Source organism: Mustelus asterias, chromosome 2 (assembly GCF_964213995.1).
Source record: "Mustelus asterias chromosome 2, sMusAst1.hap1.1, whole genome shotgun sequence".
NCBI lineage: Eukaryota > Metazoa > Chordata > Chondrichthyes > Carcharhiniformes > Triakidae > Mustelus > Mustelus asterias.
Window position 1 is genome coordinate 102,816,663 of NC_135802.1, and position 23,983 is coordinate 102,840,645.

Sequence of the window (23,983 nt, forward strand, 5' to 3'; positions counted from 1 at the left end):
CAGCAATTGTATGAAACCTCCTATTTCAATATGATCCAGTGCATGACACCAGGAATAATCTTGAGGTTATCGGGATAATGAAAAGATCAACAGCAGATAAAGTCAGGCCCAGGAGAGGATCTCTGGAAGAGAGAAAGGAGCAACAAGTATAAAGTCATGCTCAGTAGCAAACTTGCAGTAGGGCAAGAGGAGATTGCAGGAGGTAAAATCAGGCCCGGGAGATGGTTTCAGAGCTTCAAGAATCAACAAAAAATATCAAAGAGTTGATTGCCTTGGGTATTAGTTTTATTTTTGTTCTTAAAGCCAGGGAGGTTGGTGCCAGAGTTGATATCGTCACTGAGTGGCTGCTGAGCACTTTGAGGTGAAAGGGTGAACAGCCAAAGTCACGGTCAATATTGTCACAAACAACTACATAGTGAGATGAGATCCTGCAGCAGATTTTAGGGAGCCAAGAAACTAACATGCAGGACTCAAAGGTTATGAACCCTCCGCTCCCTTTCATTGTGCGCATGCTGCCATCTAGTCAATATGGTCTTTACCACGCAAGCAGTTACAAAAGTGACATATATTGGAATAAGAAATGAGAGAACATGTATATAACCCAGTACCCAATGCAGCAGCCATCTTGTGTGAGTATGTGAACTTGCAGAATGTCCAATATTTTTTACGATAGCATGCTTGTTGCATTTCATGGGCCACAGGGCAAATGCATGTCATGTGTCATCAATGCAGGTTACCCTGGTGAAAAATCACCTTGGCATATGAAAATTTGCCAGAGTGCAGCACCAAACCCACTGAAATATGTTATTACAAATCGCTGCAAGACAGCATCATAAAATTGAGCAAAATTATGAGTTATACTTATCGTAGCAACCTTCCCATGAGCAGAAGAAAGTTTCCTCAACAGTTCCCAAGTTTGATGCATAGGTCAAAGCACACTAACACTTGTCCTGCTACTTCCACCTGGTACTCTTCACTGGAAAGTTGTTAAAAGTTCTATAAAGGAAACCTTTCTTTCCTTGACTTCTAAACTGCTTCATTTGGTAGAAGTGTTTTGTTTTCTTGCACCAAACACTTCATTCATACTTCTGTAGCAGGATGAATTTAATGGTGACTAGCTGATGCCAGATAATGCACACTCTTGACCTGCTCCTACTCCAGAGCATCATGCACATAGAAACATTGTAAAATAGTGTTATGGTGGCCATGAAGGATACTGGGTATCATCAATAAATCTCCCCATGGGCCTCATCGGCATTTAAAACCCGCTGCCTCAATGCAAACCATCATTCTATAGGTCCCTGGGCTTGGGCATGTGCGTAGTAAGCCACGGTTGCGGCTCTTTTCCGTTTTGCGAATAAAGGGTTATGGTGATGGAAGACTGGCCTTGGTGAGATTCTTACAGATTGGGTAGTGGCTTGGAAACAAATGCTGTAAGGGATCTATTGGAAGCAATGTAGTTGGGAGCCAGTACAGATCAATCATCAAGGATGCTTTGAAACAATTGCTATCATGAAAGTAAGCTAAACATGGTAAGCTGAACAAGAAATCAAACAATATGTGAAAAATGTCAAAACGTTTATATTATCCTTCAATTGCTTATGACATAAAAAAAGTCAAACTGATGACAATGAGGCCTTTACTACTAATGAGAGGTCAATTCAGCTTAAAATTCATCAAGGACTAAGTGTTCCAGGCCTATTCCACTCAAAGATAGTGGATAATGACATCCTCACATGCTTTCTGTAAGAATGCAGAAAGAGACATGGAAAAGGAGAATACGCAACAGAATTATCACTCTCCCCCCCCCCCCCCCCTCCCTAAACATCCACTTTAGCGGTTTAGGGAAGAGTGGTTCTGATTTGTGACACAAGGTTATCAACACCTTTGACAAAGATAGGAATAATTTGGTACATATTTTTTCCCTTAGTAAAATTCCAAAAAATTTTTTTTAAAAAGTGTCCTAAGTTATTTGTATTCCAAATGCATAGTTCACAAAACCACAAGTTATTTACCTAATCACCCACACCTCACCTGTCACCACTGACTGATAATCCCAGCCATCTATGACACCCACACGATCACTCACATAAAACACCTACATAATCATTGACCTTTGTCTCTCACTTTCACCAATTTCAGTATTGAGATTCATGCTTTCATGCAAATAAGCAATTTTATTCCATTCATTTCCAAGCTGACTGCAGTAATCAGTAATAATAAAAGTTAATAATGCAGTTATCAATGGTTTCTACAGAAGTAATCAAAAACTTAAGATTGCAAACAAGTAAACAACTGCATCAAACATGACATTCAACTATCTGTCACAATCTAACAGCAATCAGTGCAACCTTTAAATAGAAACTATTACTTGAAGCTCGTGGCGAGCTCACAATCTGCTAATATCTTAAGCCATTTTTATACTGTTCCTCAGCTGCTACTTCGATTGCTCATCACTCTCTCAGCCAGTGCCACATCGATGCTGCGTAGCCAGGATAAACAACACCAACGTGCACTTGAACAGCCAGTGAAAGGGTGCGTTGCAATGAGTCTGATCATGACAACAAAGGATTAGCACAGTGATCATCTGCTAAAGGGTGCATGAGCGTAGGCTTCCTTGAGCTTCAGGGATCCATAGATGCACTGTGGGGTTGTATAATTATTAGGACAGGCTTTTGTTTTTTGTAAACAAGCCAAAAGCAATTGTCAGTCAGAAACTTGAAGAGTTTAGCTAGATAGTGGTATGGGGACTACCAAAAGAGATTAAAGGCAGCCCGTAACATCCTATTACTGGACGTCAGATAATGAGCATACAGTGCTGACTTTATGAAGCACTTTGGTTAGTATCTCTGAGTACATGCTGAACAATATAAAAATGTATAATAAAATCAGAAAATGCTGGAAATACTGAATACATCAGATACATCTGTGAAGACACAAATACATTTAGCATTTCAGGCCTTAGCTTCTGTCTCTCTCTCCACAAATGCTGCCCGCATAGCTGAGTTGGTCCAGCTTTTCTTACCAGATTACCAGCATCCACAGTATTTTACTTTTCTTAGAATCCCTACAGTGCAGAAGGAGGCCATTCAGCCCATGAAGACAGTCACAAGATGGGAATCGAAGCCGGGTCCCTGGCACTGAGGCAGCAGCGCTAACCACTGTGCCACCATGCCACCTTTGTACTAATATGATCAATGTCATCATATATGAGAAAACTGGGAAAGTACAATAAAGCAACATTGCAACTTTTAATGGACCTTGCAAGTAGATGGGCATAAATATTGTAAACCCCACATTTGTCAGAAATCAATTAAGGAAATGGCATACATTGGCCATGGTAAACTACATCTGTGTATCCAGATAGGATGATGCTCACTTTATGGATAAACATATTTTACTGAACCCAGTTCTTAAATAAAGACAAAGTAGTCATGCAACATTTCTGCCTCTTCCCCAATTGAACCGGAGAGTTTATCGCGCTCATTCTTTAGTAGCTCTATCCCTACTTTATATTTCTTTTGTTTATTTGTGCACCTGTGGAACACAGCTCTTACCTGATAACTTGGTTTCATAATTTTTCTTTGTCTTCCTAATTTTTTAAAAGATTCTTTCCAAAGTTCTTTGTACTCCCCTTTGACCTTTCCTTCAGTACCCAAATACTCCCAATATCCCTCTTCAATATATTCAAGTTCTCCTTAGCTCATTATTCATCTGTGATGCCCCATAAGCTTGCTTGTTTTGGGCTTTAAGGGGAGGACAATTCTCTTGAAATCTTGACTACTCTTACAAAGACTTGTTGCTGCTTTACTGTCTTTAGGATTCAAGAGTTTACTTTTAGTTCCACCCTCATTTTTCTTCCAATTTAATCATTCTATTTACATTACTCTGATCCTAATCCTAAATTTTACTATGATGTAATCATTACCAGCAGGATGCTCTCCCAATCTTACATTCCCCAACTATCTAGTTCATTACCTATGGCAAAATCCAGCAAAAACGCATTTCACATGCATTTCTTATTTGGCGAGTGAGAAAGGAGTTCTGTATACACTGTAAAACTCAATTCCTTTTTCACGACTACTTCTTGTGCGAGTGCACTAGGGATTAACTTACCCAGTAATTCCTCCTCTTCCTATATGGGTCAGAGTGCTTCCACTCTGAACTCCACTCAATGACTTTGAGCCTGTGTCTTGAGACTGTGACATTTCTTGCCGATGTGGCAGTCTGAGATGGTCTTGTCCTAAGGTGCACTAAGCTGAACTGCAATTGCTTTGGTTCATCATTTAGTGAAATGCACCAAAGTCTTTTTATTAGGATAACATAAAATATAGTGGTCACTAGCCACAAATATCTAACATAAGGAACTCTTATAAATTAAGAAAATCACTATTAACCAGTCGTTCACTAAACAGGTATTTTAACTTGAACATATTAAGAAAATTTCTTAATGAATATTAAGAAAATTCTGTCCCCAAAATAAGTTTACCAACCTCCTGAGCAAGTTTAGGAGAGAGAGGAAGGTGCTATCTTTGAATTGTGGAGAAAATTTTTTGTTTTGATCCTGATCTAAAGTTAGTAGTACAATAAAACGCCAAACTATTTTTAAAAAAATCATGGTCAACAAGAAAACTTTGTATTACAAGAAAGGACATATTAAAACTAGATATTTAAAGCATTTTTGCTTTGCCTTCTAGCCCAGATGACAGGAGATTGTGCACGGGCAACAGCTCATCCAACAAAAACCTGAATTAGACGAGAAAATCTTAGTACTCTTGAGAAAATGTCTGAAAAGACTCAATGAATGGCACAGGGCAAAAAGTTACTTCAATTTGTTATTTGATTAAAATACTCAAAGGGCTACAAGATTGATTATTATATTTTCCATTACATTTTAGTTATAGTTAGAGCTGGTAACTAATACAAAAGACTAAGTGATAACAGTTCAACACCTCTTGCTTCGATTTTGTTCAAGTAGTTTGTATTTTATAGAAAGGGTTAGATCACCATCTAGTGGATAGATATAACAGCTACAACTTGTATTTATTTGGTGCAAAGGGGCTTCCAAAAGCATAAGACTACAAAAATTGACACTGATCCAATGAAGATGTCACAATATTAGATTTCCATGACTAAAGATGGGTTTTAAAGGAGGAGTTGCTGAAATGCAAGGAAGTAGAACATGGAAGTAGGTGGAACTTAAAAATAGCTAAAGAGAAAAGCCATGGCCTGAGAGGTCAATGGGTGCCTTCTGTGTTGTAATATTGCTATTGATGTGGAGATGCAACAGAGAGTCAGTGTGCCAATGCAGCCTTCCAAAATTTTCAACTGGGTTTTCAACAGCAGAGATCGCCATAAAAGGACAAAGACTCTCATCTACAATGTTGTTGTTGTCACTACCTTTCTATATGGCAGAAAAGACTTGAGTCACCCATCAAGGGCACCTCTGGGTGGTGAAGAATTTCCCCTGCCTCTGCAAAGTACTCAAAGTCAAGTAGAAAGCTAGGTGAACAAATACCAACATCTTCACCAGAGCTAATTCCTCTCGCACTACAACCATGATCATGCAAAATCATCTCCATGGACTGGACACTGCATGCCAAATAATCAGCTTCTGAAGCAAATAATTTTTTCATAGCAATTGATGTCGAGGAGGACAGATAAAACATTTTAAAGGACACTCTAAAGGCCTCATTGGAAAGGGAACAAATTGACATTGGCTCATGAGAGGAACTTGGTGCTGATTGCGCCATGCGGCAGGGCCTCATCCAAATAGCCATAACAAATCGAGAAGCTGAAAACAAACTCTGCTATGGAAAAACTAAGAGGAAAGCGAGCAAAATCCTGGCTTGAGAACTCCTCTTCCACAGGGCAACTCTTTTTCTGTCTAAAGACTGTGGTTCCAGGATTAGCTTGCTGAGTCACCAGAGGTCACAAATGATGAAGTCTGTCAGACGTCGTGACGATAACGGTGACAATTAATATTCTATGATTATAGGGCCAGAGGAAGTTAGAGATAGGCAGGGGCATACCCAAACTTGGATATGCAAAAGGTAAGACATTGAAATAAATGTTCTTCACCCTGAACCATATTTCCAAAAATATTCTTAATATGCCCTCCCACAAATCAATGGGAACGCTGTTCTGCAAGTACAATGGCATTATTGGAGAGGTATATATTGTCCTGTCAGGATTACGCAATGCCTACTCCCACATCATTCCCTAATTCAATGCCAGTCCTGGTGCTGTAAAGCCAGTTATTTCAGACTGTCCCAGCAACATCCAAATTATCAGTCTTCTGCTGAACTATCCTAGGACCAAACTCCTCTCTGATCTCGGATGTTGTTGATCCCTGTCAATTCATGTGCCCTCATTAGAAGCCAGCAATAATACAAATGGCCAAAATCAAAGAGGTCAGAGTGAGAGTTGGGCAAAGGAAATAAAGGAATGTGCAACTGTGGACAGAATGGACATGTTCAGTAAAGTGATCACACAATCAGCATTTGGTCCAGTAACACTCAACAAAGGGAACAGCACCTTGGTGTTGTACTGAGGATCTCCCATTGATACACAGCCAGCAGAGTAGTCAGCATCTCTCGTTTCCATCTGCTTTATTCTGCCTCTTAATTTTTGGCCCATTGCAACCTACTCCATTTTGCCAATTTCTCCACACTTACCTCCTTCTCTTCCATTCTGTCATAAAATATCAAACATCCTTTTGCATGGATCTTTTATTTTTCGAATTTCTCTAATTATTCCTCTTTCTGTCTTATGCTATCATCCCTTCACCATTTCACGTCCTCCACATAATCACTTTACAGGTCTTTTTTTATTTTCTTGGAATTTACCCTCACCCCATTTTGCCTTGATCTGAAGGTCCTTATAAAGCTGTTCAACTGTAATACATCATCGATTTGATTTGTCACACGTATTGGGATACAGTGAAAAATATTGTTTCTTGCAAGCTATACAGACAAAACATGCTCTCTCTCCTCTTCGTAAAGTACATAGGGAAGAAGTAAAGGATAGAATGCAAAATATAGTGCAACGAGAGTAAAAGATGGTATTAGAGGGTATGCTGGGGATAATTCGCAAGAAGTTGCCACACTCCGGTGCCATTTTGAAAAAGCCACCTCGGAACTGGAAGGCTTCAAGTTTTAACCTCTTTGCCCCTCCAGTGAGATGTTGAGGGCTTTCTACATTTTCAGTTTCTATAGCAAAAAAAGCAAAAGGCTGCCTGAATAGATTATTTTACAATGAAAAAGGTATAATGGTGAACTGCATGCCACATTGTTGTAATAGGAACATAGAAAATAATGCATGAATGAAACTTCAAACCTGTGGGTATCAGAGGCATAACTTTTCAATTCACCTTTAGTTTAGAATTACGTAGCTCTACTCTGAGGAAACTGCATTCCCGTTTGAGGATCTCCAGCTCTTGATTCAGGGTGTACATCTTCAGTTCGTTATTTGATTTTTCTAAATCCCAAGAATTCTGGGTTCTGTGCAGATCATCCATCACTACAAAATAATTAAAAATACTCTATGAAAGACTCAGTTGCCTATTTACAAAAAATTCTACACAAGATTCATCAAGATTACAACATTATCTATATGCCTTTGTAATAAATTTCTGCTGTCAAATGAGGTTTCATTTTTAGCCTCTGTATTTATATATATTTTAATTTGCATCATCAGGAAGTAATGAAAAATGTCTCTTCACTCCATTCTCTCCCTTTCAATCGTCATTTCTTGATTGTTCTAATCAGCTCACCCACCAGTACCAGTTCCCAGATCGTCAGGTTCTGATTAAATCATGGACTCAACGTAACTGAATACTCAATAACAGCTGACAAAATGATCTGGACTTTCCAATTGCAAAACTGATGGCAATCCATTAATTTCCCATGGATTCTAACCGGAAATAGAGCCAGAAACACTAGGTTGTTATATTCAATTGAAAGGAAACCGTCACCACTGGATCAGGAAAGTGGAACAAATATTTTTAATCCAAGGTTCCGGAATCCAAACTTCCTGCCATAAATCGTGAAAAGTATTGGAGGATACCGCATCCTTGTAATGAGCATTTCGCCAATTATCTTGTGTAAAAGCAATCCCATAGCAACCAGATATCTTGCATCTCTCAACTAATGTCAGTAGCCCACTCACAGGCTAGTATCAATAGCATTCTATATTAGCAATTGGAAGGTTTGCAAAAACTGATTTATTCTCTTATTCCTCTTAAGCGGTGATGTCTGGTCTCCACTCAACAATGATGAGAACTGGGCCACTAGAAAAGTGAATGAAACTTGAATTATTAGTTCTGAGATGGTGCACACAAGTGTTTGTTTCAAGTTGGAGGTTAGCTGGAATAATTAAGATTTGAACTTCCATAATGAAATGTAAAATCTTATATCAATACACAAACTGTCAACACATATTTCCCAACCAAGATACACTAACTACACATAATTGGGTGCCCACCTTCCTCAAATTCAATGCATCATTGTAAGTACTGTCCAAGAGTAATACCTTCCTCTTTGTATTGTTAACTTATGTTTCAGAGAAAGTTTTAAAAAGAAATTAATGTAGACAACCCCACACCTATCTGCATAATCTGTGGACAAAATGGTTGGACTTGCATTGGTAACTGATTGAGGTAACGCATTGGCTTTAGGTTTTGGAGCGAAGCTGCCACTAATTATCTTTGTTGGCAAATAGCTACTTTAGATTGGCATCTTTAATGTGGCAATCATCTTTAATGATTGCAATGTGGCACTCTCATTATAAAGTGTGCAAATTGTATAACAAAGGCGTTTAGATGCAAGTATCAAGCAAAATTTGATATTCCTTTGCAAAAATGCAACATTCCCCCACTTTCCAAAGTTTCACAATTTTCTTTCCTTTTGAGAAAAGGTTCCTGAGACACTCTCAATTCTCCAAAACTTGATTCCTCTTGTGCCATTGAATGCCAGCAGCCTATTTTACGACAATAATGTAACATTTAAACTTCATTACAAACATACATAGATGAGATAAATGGTTTGCTTTCACTATTACCCAAGTCAAGATTAAATATATGAAACTTGGAACTCCCCGATACCAGCCAGTACCATAATAGGCAATATATTTTTCCTATAGAACTTTTAAAGGTGAACAAAATGTGGAACATCAATTTCACTCAAAAAACCCTATTTCCCAGAACACTTATCTGTAAAACGTACTGTAACATTTTCAGCTTTCTTAAAGAACCACAATATTACAAAAGAATGTACCTTGATGGGTTTCAACTTCACTTCGGAGTTGAAGAATCTCTACTTCTTTAGCTTGCAGGGTTTCATTCAGAATCCGCACAGAATCCATCTGCTCTTTGATCTTCATGAAATGCAAAGATTTTTTTGTCAGTAGTGCACACAACAAAATAGACATGTTTTCATTAACTTTAAGAATCACACCAGAAAAAAATGCAAACTTTGGAGCTAAGGATGAAATTCTCTTGCTTCATTTTGCCAGATTGTACATAGCAGTCCCTGGATAGCTCAGAGTTGAAGGAAATTTCTACAACCCTCAGCAATAGATCTAGCTATGCAGAGATTCATGAAGTGGCAAAATCTGAAGATAACAACAGAAAAAGGCATACACTATATAGAAAACCCAATTCTATTTGGTACAAATTTAGTACAAACTATTCGTTTGTACCAAACTACTATTTGTCAACATAAGGCACATTGCAATACCTACATTTTTAACTGTGTTTTCAACAGAGCTCCGAGGACATACTAAAGGGCATGAACATTATAATAAATTCATATGTAAATATTGCACATAACAAACATGCATGTCAAATAAATTCAAAATCCACCTAAAATTAATCACACACTACAGAATGTTGAATGATTTTCTAAATTTTATATGAACACAAAGTCAATTCAACTTCTACATTAGTATTACTTTATACAAAAGTATGTATTAAAAACTACAGTGAATTAGAGAGTACCATTCTTTCCAGTTTCTGTCTCATCTTGTCCCTTTCAATGCAGACTTCCCGATAAGCCTGGTATGCTTTATTCACTTCTTCCTGTCCTATCGGACATTTCTCATTGTCTAGCGAAGCATTAAGCAGCTGAAAAATGGAGCAAAAACTTTGTAAAATATTCTGTCTTTTTCTGGCAATAGATCACATACATCCTCCATCACATATTTATATACACAGAAATGCAAGCTTTCAGTGAGACCTCTACTTTTAAAGTGAATGCTGAATTTCAGAAATACTAACTGTGTCCCTCAGGAGGCATAAGTTACACAAAACTTGATGATAACTTGACCCTAAAGGCAAAAAATTAGTGTATGATAGTTCTATGGATCTTAAACCGAAGAAAATAAAGCTCATATTAACAAAAAATAACTCTATAACTTCATTCCGAATGGTTTTTGTACTGTATCGCACCTTAAAGGCATTCATTTTCACACTTCCATTTAAATGCTCTTCCACTGTTTATAATCTTGAAAAAATATCTTAAATGAACATAAAATACTGAATAAGCAAAAGCCATTTTATTCATCGAGTCCATTCCTTTCACTTTTGCTTTATTCCATCCAGAGGAATCTATTTCTATTTGACGCAAGCTGATCTCTTTGGCCAGAACTCCCGCTCTGGATATCTCCAGTCTGGAGTCTGCGCTCTGGATATCTCAATGTCCCTGGAGACTTGAGAGGCTAAAGATTCCATTTATAGAATCCCTACAGTGCAGAAGGAAGCCATTTGGCCCATTGAGTCTGCACCGACCACAATACCACCCAGGCACTATTCCCATAACCCCACATATTTAACCTGCTAATCCCTCTGGCACCTGGGACAATTTAGCATGGCCAACCAACCTAACCCCGCACATCTTTGGACTGTGGAAGGAAACTGGAACACCCGGAGGTAACCCACGCAGTCATGGGGAGAATGTGCAAAACTCCACACAGACTGCGACCCGAGACCGGAATTGACCCTTCTGAAGTTACTCAGTGCTGTTCACAGACAATCTACCCACATTGATCAGGTCAAATCCAGCAAAAAGACATACACAACCGCCCTTGTTCATCAACAATGACCATTGTGTAAAGGATAGTTAAACACACTTTTCTAATCTATATAAACATTTACATTTAAACTCTTAATATCAGTGAATGTTTGAAAGAAGTGAAAGACAGGATGCACCAGAGAATTTGAAATAGTTCATTCTCAAATTTCAAAATGTTAACAGGAAGACAGGCAGGCAAGTGCTGGTTGCAAGTTAAATATAGATTACTATGCAGTAATATATTTGGGAATGGGAGATTTAATGTCCTTTTATTTTGTCCCTTTTCCTCATGTATTCCCATTGTTACTGATCTTCCTGAGGATCATTGGGGCAAGAATGGGCAGCCCATCTGTCCCAACGTAACATTACTGAGCGGACCCAGCGACAAGACCATCCGTGCTATTTCATGCTCAACCCCATCGGGGGAACGTAATATTCAGGCCAACATGTTTGGGGGAGGATGAGAAAGTTTGCAGGGAAGGAGAGATTCTGAAATATTAATCTTGAATGACATTAACAGCTTGTTAAAGCCAAATAATATAATAGATAGTTTTATATTAAAAATTACCCTTTCTTCTAGTAACCGGGCTTTTCTCTTCAGGAAAGAATTTTCAGATTCCGTTTCTTTCAGTCTTTTTTTGATGTCTTCATAGGCTGTGACAAGTGCAAAGTGGGAAGCAACAGATTCATCACCTGAAGAGGTTGCAATAGGGCTGTGTCTAAAATGTGTTACTTCAGGGCTTGCTTCTTCATGGTTCAATATGGAGATATCATCTTCCAGAGTTAGTCCTTCCATGCTCATACCTTCATAGAGTCCCACCAATGCTGGCAGAAGCTGCCTCTGTTCTGCTGATCTGCAGGCTATTTGTCAAACACAATATAAAAGCACTAAATTTGTCGTAGGTAGTAAGCATCTCCTCAAGAAAAAAAAACAATATTGCATATAAATAACTTGTTTCAGAAACTATGAAAAGGTAACAAAAAGAAACAATTCTGCCTACTTTGCTGTTGGATCCATGTACAGGGCCCATTTAGGTATTTTCACCTGTCTTTTACAATGATGTAACAATTCCCTCAGTTACATAAAGGCTTCGACCATTTTTAACTTAAATGCCCTCATTCAATTAGCCATTTCATCTTATTCAATTTTTTTAAAAAAATTCTGATCAGCCCCATGCGGTGTTCAATATACAGAAAGAAACTTGAAAACATTAGCACAGAAGGTTTTTTCCTTCTTGCTTGCACCATATTTAGGTCCCTCACAGAGGCTGATTCTATACAACTCCATTTTCCCACTTTTGCCGCATACACTCACAAATTTAGCATTGCTCATCACTTGTGGCAAAACAGTCCACATTCTAATAACTCTACATTAAAAAGCGTCACTCAATTTCCTCCTCTATCTCAGTGCTCATCTTGACTTTCTATCTTTAATTTGTCACAACGGAAATAACTTTTATTCACCTTATCTATTCATTTCTTAATTTTGAACATCTGTTAAATCTTATTCAATCAAATTCGAGAGAATACGGTCCCAATAACTCTGCCCCTTTATCCCTGGGTAAACATGTTGCATTTCTTTCAGCATTCAGGTTACTGCACACTGTTGTGTTTTCCATGCTAAAAAGAAAAGCACATAGAAACACTGGAGAGAAGCAAAAAAGATTCACAAGGTCAGTGCAAGAACGCAGAACAACAATTGTTTTTACTTTCTAAAAGTGAAGATTTTGGTAATCTGATAGAGGTCTTTAAAATTATGAATAGGCTGGATAGTGAGCAGCATGGTGGCACAGTGCCACCTCACAGCTCCAGGGACCTGGCTTCGATTCCCGACTTGGGTCACTGTCAGTCCGGAGTCTGCACGTTTTCCCCATGTCTGGGTGGGTTTACTCTGGGTGCTCCGGTTTCTTCCAACAGTCCGAAAGATGCGCTGTTAGGTGCATTGGCCATGCTAAATTCTCCCTCAGTGTACCTGAACAGGCGCCAAAGCGTGGCATTTTCACAGTAACTTCATTGAGGTGTTAATATAAGACTACTTGTGACAGTAATAAATAAACTTCAAACTATTAGGGTAGATGTGGAGAGAATGTTTTAACTTGTGGGAGAATCCAAAACGCCATAAACTTCATAAATACATGGCAATTACTAATAAATCCAATAGGGAAATAGGGAGAAATTCTCAGAATGGATACAATATGGAACTCGCTGCCAAAGAAAGTGAGGCAAATAGTTTAGATGCTTTCAAAAGGAAAACAGAGGAGTACATTTGAAAAAAGGGATTAGAAAGATATGCTGAAAGGCTGAAATGTGTTGGATGCAATAGGAGGAGAGTCATGTGGAGTACAAATACCAAAGTAGGCTAATTGGACCAGGCCTGTTGCTGTGCTGCACAATCAATGTGAGTAGGTCAAATCCAGCTTAATCTAATCTAAATAACATTTAGGACAGTCAGAATGTTCTCTCTACTTGTGCCTGGATATAAACCCCAAAATCCCATTTGGTGTCCCAGTGTTTTTTTTTAAAAACGTATTCAATCGCTTTTTAAAGGTTTATATACATCAGTGCACCTACGTCACTTTGCTCTTCCACTGAACTAAGATGCTTTTCCAAGGTATACTTCTTTTCCTCATTATTGTTCAAAAACATATCTCACATTTTTGTGTACTGAAATGTACCTGATAATCATCTATTATCCAAGCCTGTCTCTCAAATTCTTCCTGGCAGTTCACTACTCCTATTTTAGCACTATCATAGTGGAGTCTCAGCACTAGCCCATTTGGTAGCATTCGCATCTTGAGTCACAAGGTTCTGGGTTCAAGCTTTACTCCAGGGCTGGAGCACAAAAATAAAAGCTGACACTTTCATGCAGTGTTGGAGGTACTGATTTTCACATGAGGATTAAACCAAGGCCCCCCATCTGCCTGCTCAAGCGGATGGAAAACATCGCATGGCAGTACAAAGAACAAAAGAACAAAGAACAATACAGCACAGGAACAGGCCCTCCGGCCCTCCAAGCCCGCGCCGCTCCCCGGTCCAGGATTGAATCCTGAATCCAGGATCCCTGCCCAATTTTCCAGCCTATCCACATCCTAATATCCTATCCACCGAGCTGTCCCTCACAGCTTTGTTCATCACAACCTATTAACTCACCCCCACCCCCCCATTCCAGACCATGTGATCTCCAGGGAGAGGCGAAAACCCAGAGTGAAAACCCCAGGGCCAATATGGGGAAAAAAAAAATCTGGGAAATTCCTCTCCGACCCCCTGTGGCGATCGAAACGAGTCCAGGAGATCACACTGGCCCTGATCAGAAAATGCTTCCCAACCCTATTCATTTCCACTTCTGCTTTACGAACACCATCTGAATTCCCTGCCCCCGAGACAGGCTCCCAACTATCTGCAGTCTCGCTCTGTACTGGCACCAGCAAGATGATCATAGAATGAAGCCTTGAAACGAGAAACAAAGAACAATTAGCCCGCGCCGCTCCCTGCTCCAAACTAGACCACTCTTTTGTATCCCTCCATTCCCACTCCGTTCATATAGCTGTCTAGATAAGTCTTAAACGTTCCCAGTGTGTCCGCCTCCACCACCTTGCCCGGCAACACATCCCAGGCCCCCACGACCCTCTGTGTAAAATATGTCCTTCTGATATCTGTGTTAAACCTCCCCCCCTTCACCTTGAACCTATGACCCCTCGTGAACGTCACCACCGACCCGGGGAAAAGCTTCCCACCGTTCACCCTATCTAAGCCTTTCATAATTTTATACACCTCTATTAAGTCTCCCCTCATCCTCCGTCTTTCCAAGGAGAACAACCCCAGTTTCCCCAATCTCTCCTCATAACCAAGCCCCTCCATACCAGGCAACATCCTGGTAAACCTCCTCTGTACTCTCTCCAAAGCCTCCACGTCCTTCTGGTAGTGTGGCGACCAGAACTGGGCGCAGTATTCCAAATGCGGCCGAACCAACGTTCTATACATCTGCAACATCAGACCCCAACTTTTATACTCTATGCCCCGTCCTATAAAGGCAAGCATGCCATATGCCTTCTTCACCACCTGTGACGTCACCTTCAAAGATCTGTGGACTTGCTCACCCAGGTCCCTCTGCGTCTCTACACCCTTTATGGTTCTTCCATTTATCGTGTAGCTCCTCCCTACATTATTCCCACCAAAATGCATCACTTCGCATTTATCAGGATTGAACTCCATCTGCCATTTCTTTGCCCAAATTTCCAGCCTATCTATATCCTTCTGTAGCCTCTGACAATGTTCCTCACTATCTGCAAGTCCTGCCAGTTTTGTGTCGTCCGCAAACTTACTGATCATCCCAGTTACTCCTTCTTCCAGATCATTTATATAAATCACAAACGGCAGAGGTCCCAATACAGAGCCCTGCGGAACACCACTAGTCACAGGCCTCCAGCCGGAAAAAGACCCTTCCACTACCACCCTCTGTCTTCTATGACCAAGCCAGTTCTCCACCCATCTAGCCACCTCCCCCTTTATCCCATGAGATCCAACCTTTTTCACTCAGTATCTCAAAGAAGAACAGTAGAGTTATCCTCTGTGTATTGGCCAATTATCCATCTATCAACACAAAAAACAGATTTTCAGGTCAATATCGCATCGCTGCTTGTGGGAGTTTGCAATGCATAAATTGGCTGTTGGGTTTCCCACATTACATCAATGCCTACACTTCAAAAGTACTTCCTTGGATGTAGAGTACTTTGAAACGTTTGGTGGTGGTGAAAAGCACGACACAAATACAGTTTTTTTTTTACTTGTTCATCAAAATTTTACATCCGTCCTTTAGGTCTAACCCAAAATCCTGACCATCCTCCTTCTTTCAAACTCCTTAAACTGGACTACATCCAAAATTCTGTTGCCCAAATCCACCAAGCCCCATCTATCATCATACATTACCTCTTTATTCACTGACTCATATTGACTACTTCAAATTTAAAGCTCTCAAATTCAAGTTAAATCCCTTCATGGTTTGTCCCCATCTCCTCCAGCCCTACAATCTTCCATGTACTTCTGAATCCATCTAAACCCTTCCACCTTTAAAGCACTTTCATCACCTTGTCCATTATCAGTTTCTTTGGCTCAGTGTTCATGTTTTGATTACATCTCCAAAATACTTTTAGGCCTTTTTTAAATTTAATACTACTAGAAAAAAAAATGAGAGTTAATGTTGTTGGTTTACCATTCAAGTTACTGTCTGGTACTAATTTGACACATTTATCAGAATACTCAGTCAGCTGGCTTAAGTTCTTAATTGTTAAAGAAAATGAAAGTCAGTCACGCTAATGAAAAGAAGTTCTTTCCAAATAACTTTTGTATTTTTTTAGCACAGTTGGAAGGCACCCGAGTTAGGTTTTTACCCTGAGTTAGGTTTTTAGTACAAGGCTGTTAAGTTGCACTGAAATTACTGGATTAGTTGAGCTTTCAGCATATAACCTTGCCTATAATCACCAAAACTACCTACAGTACTTTCAAATTCAACTGTATACCCTAGACTCTGCATCAGCTCCTGAAACCCTCAGGCATGCTTTTGTTATCTCTTGACTCAACTATTCCAATGTCTCTTCCTGGCTGCCCTCCCACTTTCCAGCCTCTATAAACTTGAACTTATCAACACACTGTTGCCTGTACTCTAACTCACCAAAAGTCACATTCACTCACCACTTCTGTTAACTGATCTATATTGACTCAACTAATTCAGTAATTTCAGTGCAACTTAACAGCCTTGTGCTAAAAACCTAACTCAGGTGCCTTCCAGTGGTGCTAAAAAAAACACAAGTTATTTGGAAAGAACTTTTTATTAGCATGACTGATATTCATTTTCTTTAACAATTTAGAACTTAAGCCTGCTAACTGTTGAGTATTCTGATAAATGTGTCAAATTAGTACCAGGCAGTAACTCGAGTGGTAAAACAATTCATTAACTCGCATTTTTTTTCCCCAGGTCTGGCGATGTCTCAGTTTTAAAATTCTCAGCCTTATTTCCGAATTCCCCCATTTTCTCACCCAAACTCAATCTCGAATCTCCTACAGAACCTACAACCCTCTAAGATCTTCCAATTCGGACCTGTTCTGCGTTCTCAATTCTCATTGTTTAATTATGGTTCCCGTGTCTGCAGCTGTCTTGCCTTAACTTTTGAAATTCCTTTTCTCAACCTCTCTCTCTTTCCTTGTTGTTCGTTAAAATCTCTCTCTGACCTTTCTTAATAACTCCTTTTGTGGCTCTGTCACATTTCCTTCAGAACACTCCTGTGGAGCACGTCGAGATATTGTACTGTATTAAAGAATGCTATATAATTGCAAGCTGATAGTGGGTTCAGCCAATTTCATTATGCAAGTATGATGCCACTGATGAACTGGTGGGAAGATGGAAGCCAAATATCCAGATTCAAAAGATTTATACAGAAGATAATGTACTTAAAAATAAAATAGGTGAAGATATTCAGGAGAGAGATCAATAGATCACCTGCAAGAAATCTTTAGAAGATGGGTGCACTGCAAAATAAATTTATTCCCAAAAGGAACCAAAGAACCAAGTTCTGTGTAAAAGTGGAATAATTGAAACCGAACTGAAACTCAAAGGGATGCACGTGATAAAGTACAAGCTAATAATACTGAAGAAAATCATACAGAATGTAAAAATGTAGTGGAGAAGTGAAAAGGTAGACCGGAAGATATTAAAGGAAGATAGTTAACAGTAAATAGTAATGAGTACTGCTAAAAAAAAAGGCATGACAAAGCTTTTTATCTTGCACTCATCAGGACACATTGTAAGACTATCAGGAGAAGTGGGAAACAACAATTTAAACTTTATGAGCAGAGAATGCTGATTAGTAGCGGTGTTGTGAAGGAGAATGCAACAGTTGATTATGACTGACAGATAACTGCAAAGCCATTGTTTGAAATATAAACAAGGAGCTTGACCCTGATTGGTCAATACATTGCCCTGGGGAATGAATCAGCGAATGGCTGTCACTTATTTGTTTAGCTGAAACAGGCACAGTGTGCGTACACATTGTCTGTTTGTCTGCAAAGAATAAAGCCTTGTGTATTCATATACGTAGCTTCCAATACATGCAAATATGCCACAATGTGAGCCTGACAATCTTAAATTGGTTGTCAGTGTAATTCTTAGCACACGGAGGATTATTTAATAAATGTTGTCCAATTGCAGAATCAGATCTAATGTTGGAAGCTGTGTTTTGAGTTTTGATTGGGCACGGTCTGTACCTTGTCCGTTGCGAACAGCAGCTGGGACATGCTGTTTGATGTGATCTGCCTGTCCTTGGGTGGTATGTTGGCACAGTGGTTAGCATTGTTGCCTCTCAGCGCCAAGGACCCAGGTTCGATACCCAGCTTGGGTCACTGTCTGTGCGGAGTCTGTGTGTTCTCCCAGTGTCTGTATGGATTTCCTCCCAGGTGCTCCGGTTTCCTCCCACAGTCCAAAAGACATGCTGGTTAGGTGCATTGACTATGCTAAATTCTCCCTCAGTGTACCCAAACAGGCGTCGGAGTGTGGCGACTTGGAGATTTTCACAGTAACTTCATTGCAGTGTTAATGTAAGCCTACTTGTGACACTTAAATAAACTTTTAAAAAAACTTGGGATGTACAACTTACATGCCTTACACAGCATCACATTGCCACTGAAATTAATTTACCGCATTATTCATTTGTGTGATAGGAAGAACATATTTTTGGCTTCAAGGCAGCATCCTGTTCATGTCTATTACCACCTGTGCTGCATAGCAGCAGTGTGTAACGCATGTGTGAACTGAAGCTACATATTTTAATACATAGGCCTTTTTCTTTGCAATCAGAAAGAACAAGTACACACATTGTGCCTGTTTCATCTCAACAAATAAGTGACAGCCATTCGCTGATTCATTCCCCAGGGCAATGTATTGACCAATCAGGGTCAAGCTCTTTGTTTATATTTCAAACAATGGCTTTGCCAATGACAGCCATTCTCCATGGCAACAGCGCTACCAGAGTCCATTTGCCAACCATCGGCATTCTCTTCTCATACAGTATAAATTGTTGTTTTCCCTTTATACTGGCATTCTTAAAAAGAGTCCTGATGAGTGAAAGGTGAAAAGCTTCATATATAGCTGAAAAAAGACTTTCAAATTCCGTGTACTCCCAAGCAACTATAAATACAAATGATCTTTGTAAATATAAAAAATATGGGGCTGCTCAGATGAATGCGTCTAAATTTGAAAAATATTAAATAAATACTTCACATCCGTTTCTAAAAAATGGTGAAAGTGAGAAAGTAAGTGCACTGGAGGATTGCATGGAATAATTAGTACAGAATAGCGAATAAAACGGTGTTGAAAAAAATTAGCATAGCTCAAGGTTGGTAGTCAGAGTCCTGATAGTACACACCCTAAGCTGCTTTAGGAAGATAACGAGGGCTCTGACCACACATTTTCAAACATGTAAACTGTCATTGGACTGAAGGGTAATCAAGGATATCATTTTAGCTTAAGCAAGGAACAGCTATTAATTGGGTCCAATGCTAATAATGAACATCTCCAAATCTATAATTAGAGATAACAAAGAACAATGCAGCACAGGAACAAGCCCTTTGGCCCTCCAAGCCTGTGCCGCTCATGTGCCCAACTAGACCATAACATCAACACTAATTTAGAAATGCATGCATTAATTTAAGTTAGCCACCATCTTTATAAAATGCATTACTATGTTCTAAACTTTCTTCATCCCCGTGCTCTCTGTCTCCTTTTTCACCTCCCCACTAGACTTCCTATATTTCTGATGATTTTATTCAGTATTATCCTGAATTTTATCATACGCCTCCTTTTAAGTTTCTGTTTTATTTCAAAAGCCTGCATATACTTGATACAGCAAGCCATAGTTGACAAATTTAAGTTGTTTGAAGGAGTGACCAAATTAGGAAATAAAGTATATGTAGCATTTATGGATTTTTAGAAAATGTTCAATAATATACCTTAAAAATTACGTTAGAAAAGTTTAGGTGTATGATTGAAGTGGAAAAGCAGCTAAAACACCAGCTGGCAAACTGGAAATGAAGTTCTGGGAAAACTATTGCTCTTTATATTTTAAAGAAGTTTGGATTTAGTATACTCGAGAAGTCAGTGTTGGGTTCACTTTTGGTCTTAGCTGAGATAAGATGGGCTTGGATGCTCGGGAGAAAATCCTGCAATTTGGTGATGACAAAAGTAGCCAGCCTGGTAACCAAAATGGAAGATAATAAGATACTTCAGGAATACAGACAGATTAAATGAAATGGCTACATTAGCGACGGATGCAACTTAAATGTGGATAGGTTGGAAGGCAATAAATTGAGGGAGAAAAACAGGAAGCAGGAGGACTCACTTCATGGAAATACAATGAAGCCTGTGATTGAATAGAAAAGGGTTCAAATAGATGATGCTTCAAAAAAAGTGCATGCACAGATTGATAAAGCTAACACAGAGGCTTATCAAATTTGGGATTTTATAAATGGGGTCATAGAGTACAAGATCAATAAAACAATGATAATCTGATACAAAAGACTGATCAGGTTATAGTTTGAAGTACTGTGGATTTTGGAAAGGACATTAAAGTTATACAGAACATTGAACACAAAACTTATATGGATGATGCTAGGGTTAGTTTGAAGGAAACTCAAGATAGAGATTTTTCTACTGGAGGAGAGAAAGCCAAGAGGAGATGTAATAAAAGTTTTTTAAAAAATTATGAATGAGAAAGACGATTTTCTCTTGCTGAAGAGTCAGTAGCCAGGTGTCAGCAATTTAAAATTATCCCTAAGACAATGAGGTTGGGGAAACACCTCCGCACAGAGCATTGCTAAAGAATGGAATGCTTTGCTGCAGGAAGTACTTGAGGCAGTGACCACTTAATCTTGTAGTGAAATAAATATTGGGGAAAAAAAAGGAAGATTTAGAACTACTGAGTTTTAACAAGTTATGTTGTGAGGGTAGCACTTAGTTGTGAATAATGAAAGAGGAAGGTGAGAGGAATGGAAAACAAGCAAATAAGGCGGCCTGTTTCTATGATGCAACATTCTATAACTATTTGATAAACAGATACTTATCGATGCAACATTGCTTTTTGAGCTGAATGGTGAGGAAGTAATTACATTGTGCAAAATATCCACCGGGCCTCAGCTGCCAGACAATACGTTTCAGAGCTAGCACCATTTCAACCACAAAATTCAGTAAATATAATTTGTGCCTCCAAATCCCATTTCAGCTAAATTATTTTTAATCAAGGGTATCTACTATTGGCAAATTAAATAATTAGTATCGATCATCCAATTCAAGTCAACCACCAATTAATTAAATAGTCACTTAAAACATCAAATCAGTTCAAGAACAGGACATGACTACACAAGAGTACAAAAGCAAGGAAGGGATGAAGCTTTACAAAATGCTGATTCAGCCTCAACTGAAGTGCAATGTTGTTATGTCCAATTCCAGGTATCACGCTTTAGGTTGTATATGAAGGCCTTAGTGAGAATGCAGTAGAGATCAACTAGAATGATTCCAGGGATGAGGGGTGTCAGTAACATAGATTGAAGCAGCTGGGTTTGTTCTCCTCACAGCAAAGGTCCAGGTAGTCAAAATGATGAGGGATCTTGACAGAGTAGATAGAAATAAAAAAAGTGTTCCCATTAGCAGAATGGATGAAACCCAGAGGACACTAAGGTTATTGACGAAAGAACAAAAAAGGTGACAGGAAAACCTCGCAACTATGATCTGGAATGCAGTACCTGAAAGGCTGATGGAGGCAGATGCAAACAGAGGCTTTCAAAGGAGATCTAGTTAGGTACAAGAAGGGCAAAATATTGCAGGATTAAGGGAAAAGGTGGCGGTGAGTCACCATCTTGAACTGCAGCCCATGTGATATAGGTATATCAACAGTGCTGTTAGCGAGGAAGTGCCAGGATTTTGTCCAGTGGCAGTGAAGAAATGGTGATATAGTTCCAAGTCAGGGTGATGTGTGGCTTGAGAGGAACTTGCAAATGGTAGTGTTCCATGCATCTGCTGCCCTTGTCCTTCTAGGTGGTAGAGAGCACTGGTTTGGTAGGTGCTGTCAAAGAAGCCTTGGTGAGTTGCTGCACTGCACTGTAGATAGCATTTACTGTTACCATTGTACATCCGGTGATGGAGACAGTAGAAGTTGAAGGTGGGGAATAGGGTGCCAAACAAGAGGGCTGCTTTGTCATGGATGGCTTTGAGTATTGTTGGAGCTGCACACATTCAGGCAAGTGGAGAGTATTCCATCACACTGCTGACTTGTGCCTTGTAGATGGAGGACAGGCTTTGGGGAGTCAGGTGTGTTACATACGTAAAAGGCGAATTTGAGCCCAAAATCATCGGATTGAGTTTTACATGGGTAATGTTTTTGAGGGACCAACATCCATGTTTGATTTGGGCACAAAAATAGGCTGTTGCAATGGACTAAAGAATGAATATTAATTCTTCGGCATTTATTTTATAACATTACAAACCATATGCCATAGATTTCATCCAACACCATATGAATACGTACCATAACAAATTAACAACACTTCATTTTGAAATTAAAAATTACTGATCACTATCTGAATCGCTGAACAATTCATTTCAATAATCTGGCTGTATATCATGATTTGGACCTTCCTCATTATCATTAACTTCAGCATCATCATTTCACAAGTAATTGCCCTCCGGTACCATTAAGCACATTCAATATTTCACATTTCGGTAATGATTTTTTTGATAATATTGGGATCAAGTTCATTCCACACATCTATGATCCATTAGTATAATGTTGCTAGTGAAGGTGATCACAGATTTCCACTTTAAATTAATCTTTTTGCACCTTTCAACATCCAAGGGTGAAACAACATCTGTAACATTGCTGGTACTGTCAAATCAGAGTTGGCTCATCTCACATTATGGAGTAGATTGTTTACAGGATAGGATTGGAACATGTCCCAGATTTTTTTTTGTATAGTCCTCCTGGTCTAAATTTCACCAATCTTGTTAATGGTCTTGCTTGCTGACATGCCAAAGTTTACCGATGTTTCACCAATATTTTCAATGTTTGCTAAATTGATGAACATTATTCTCGTAAATTCAGATGACAAAACTGTGGAATTTGATGATTTTATCATGGATTTCAAGTGGCAGGAGTTGTGAAATGTATGTTCTGTGACAAGAGTACTAAATCAGGCTTTTTAATTAATATTGTGCAACACCTGACACTGGCCTTGAATTCTGAAATACCACCTTTCTTTGCTTCTATTCGGACATGGAGTCGGATGGCGTTGCAGGTGATAACATAAATATTTTGCCATTGCTCATGATTCTTTCTTGAAGGCATCTTGAAAGATCATGTGGTGCAAATTAGTCTTGTCAATTGGCTAGAAAATTGGTGGAGGGTAAGTGTAAAGATTCCCATGTTGTCTTTAAGTTAATGAACTGGGTATGTAATTAATAATCACAATGCAATTTGATCCTTGAGAAACTAGGCTCAATTTTAACACAAGGCATATGAAAACTTATCTTTTTTAGGCCAGAAATCACGAGGGTCACCTATTACACGAGCATATGTATGGTATCTCAATGAGAAAACTCTTCAATCATTTAAACTCAAGATAATACAAGCCAAGGTTTTGCAATCTGTCCCAATAATTTAACCCTTTAAGCTTTGCAATCATTCAAGTGAATCTGCACTGTATGTCTCCCTGAACCGTTAACATTTTCCTGAGGTTGAGTGCCCAAAATGAATGCAGTAGGGGTCCACAGGAGGTCTGAATAAGCTTGTGTACAGCAGAAACATCCCTTCCTCACATTTGAATTCAGCCCAGTTAAGAAAAAGGTCAAGATTCCCATTAGCCTTTACTTAAAAAGG

General features: G+C 39.1%; 1 protein-coding gene across 3 annotated transcripts in view; it reads right to left on the minus strand.

Moving 5' to 3' along the window:
- Positions 1-23,983, minus strand: part of azi2 (5-azacytidine induced 2) — a 61,713-nt gene that overhangs the window by 35,921 nt on the left and 1,809 nt on the right. Inside the window, exons 2-7 of one of the 3 annotated variants that reach the window (XM_078239550.1) lie at positions 15,594-15,659; positions 12,534-12,689; positions 11,638-11,930; positions 9,998-10,123; positions 9,276-9,375; positions 7,373-7,521 (exon numbers count right to left, since the gene is read on the minus strand). In XM_078239550.1, the coding sequence (XP_078095676.1) occupies positions 7,373-7,521; positions 9,276-9,375; positions 9,998-10,123; positions 11,638-11,871 (609 nt within the window). In that variant the 5' untranslated portion in view covers positions 11,872-11,930; positions 12,534-12,689; positions 15,594-15,659. Of the gene's footprint in view, positions 1-7,372; positions 7,522-9,275; positions 9,376-9,997; positions 10,124-11,637; positions 11,931-12,533; positions 12,715-15,593; positions 15,660-23,983 lie in introns of all 3 variants that reach the window. The other 2 variants (XM_078239543.1, XM_078239561.1) reach the window with 2 other exon arrangements.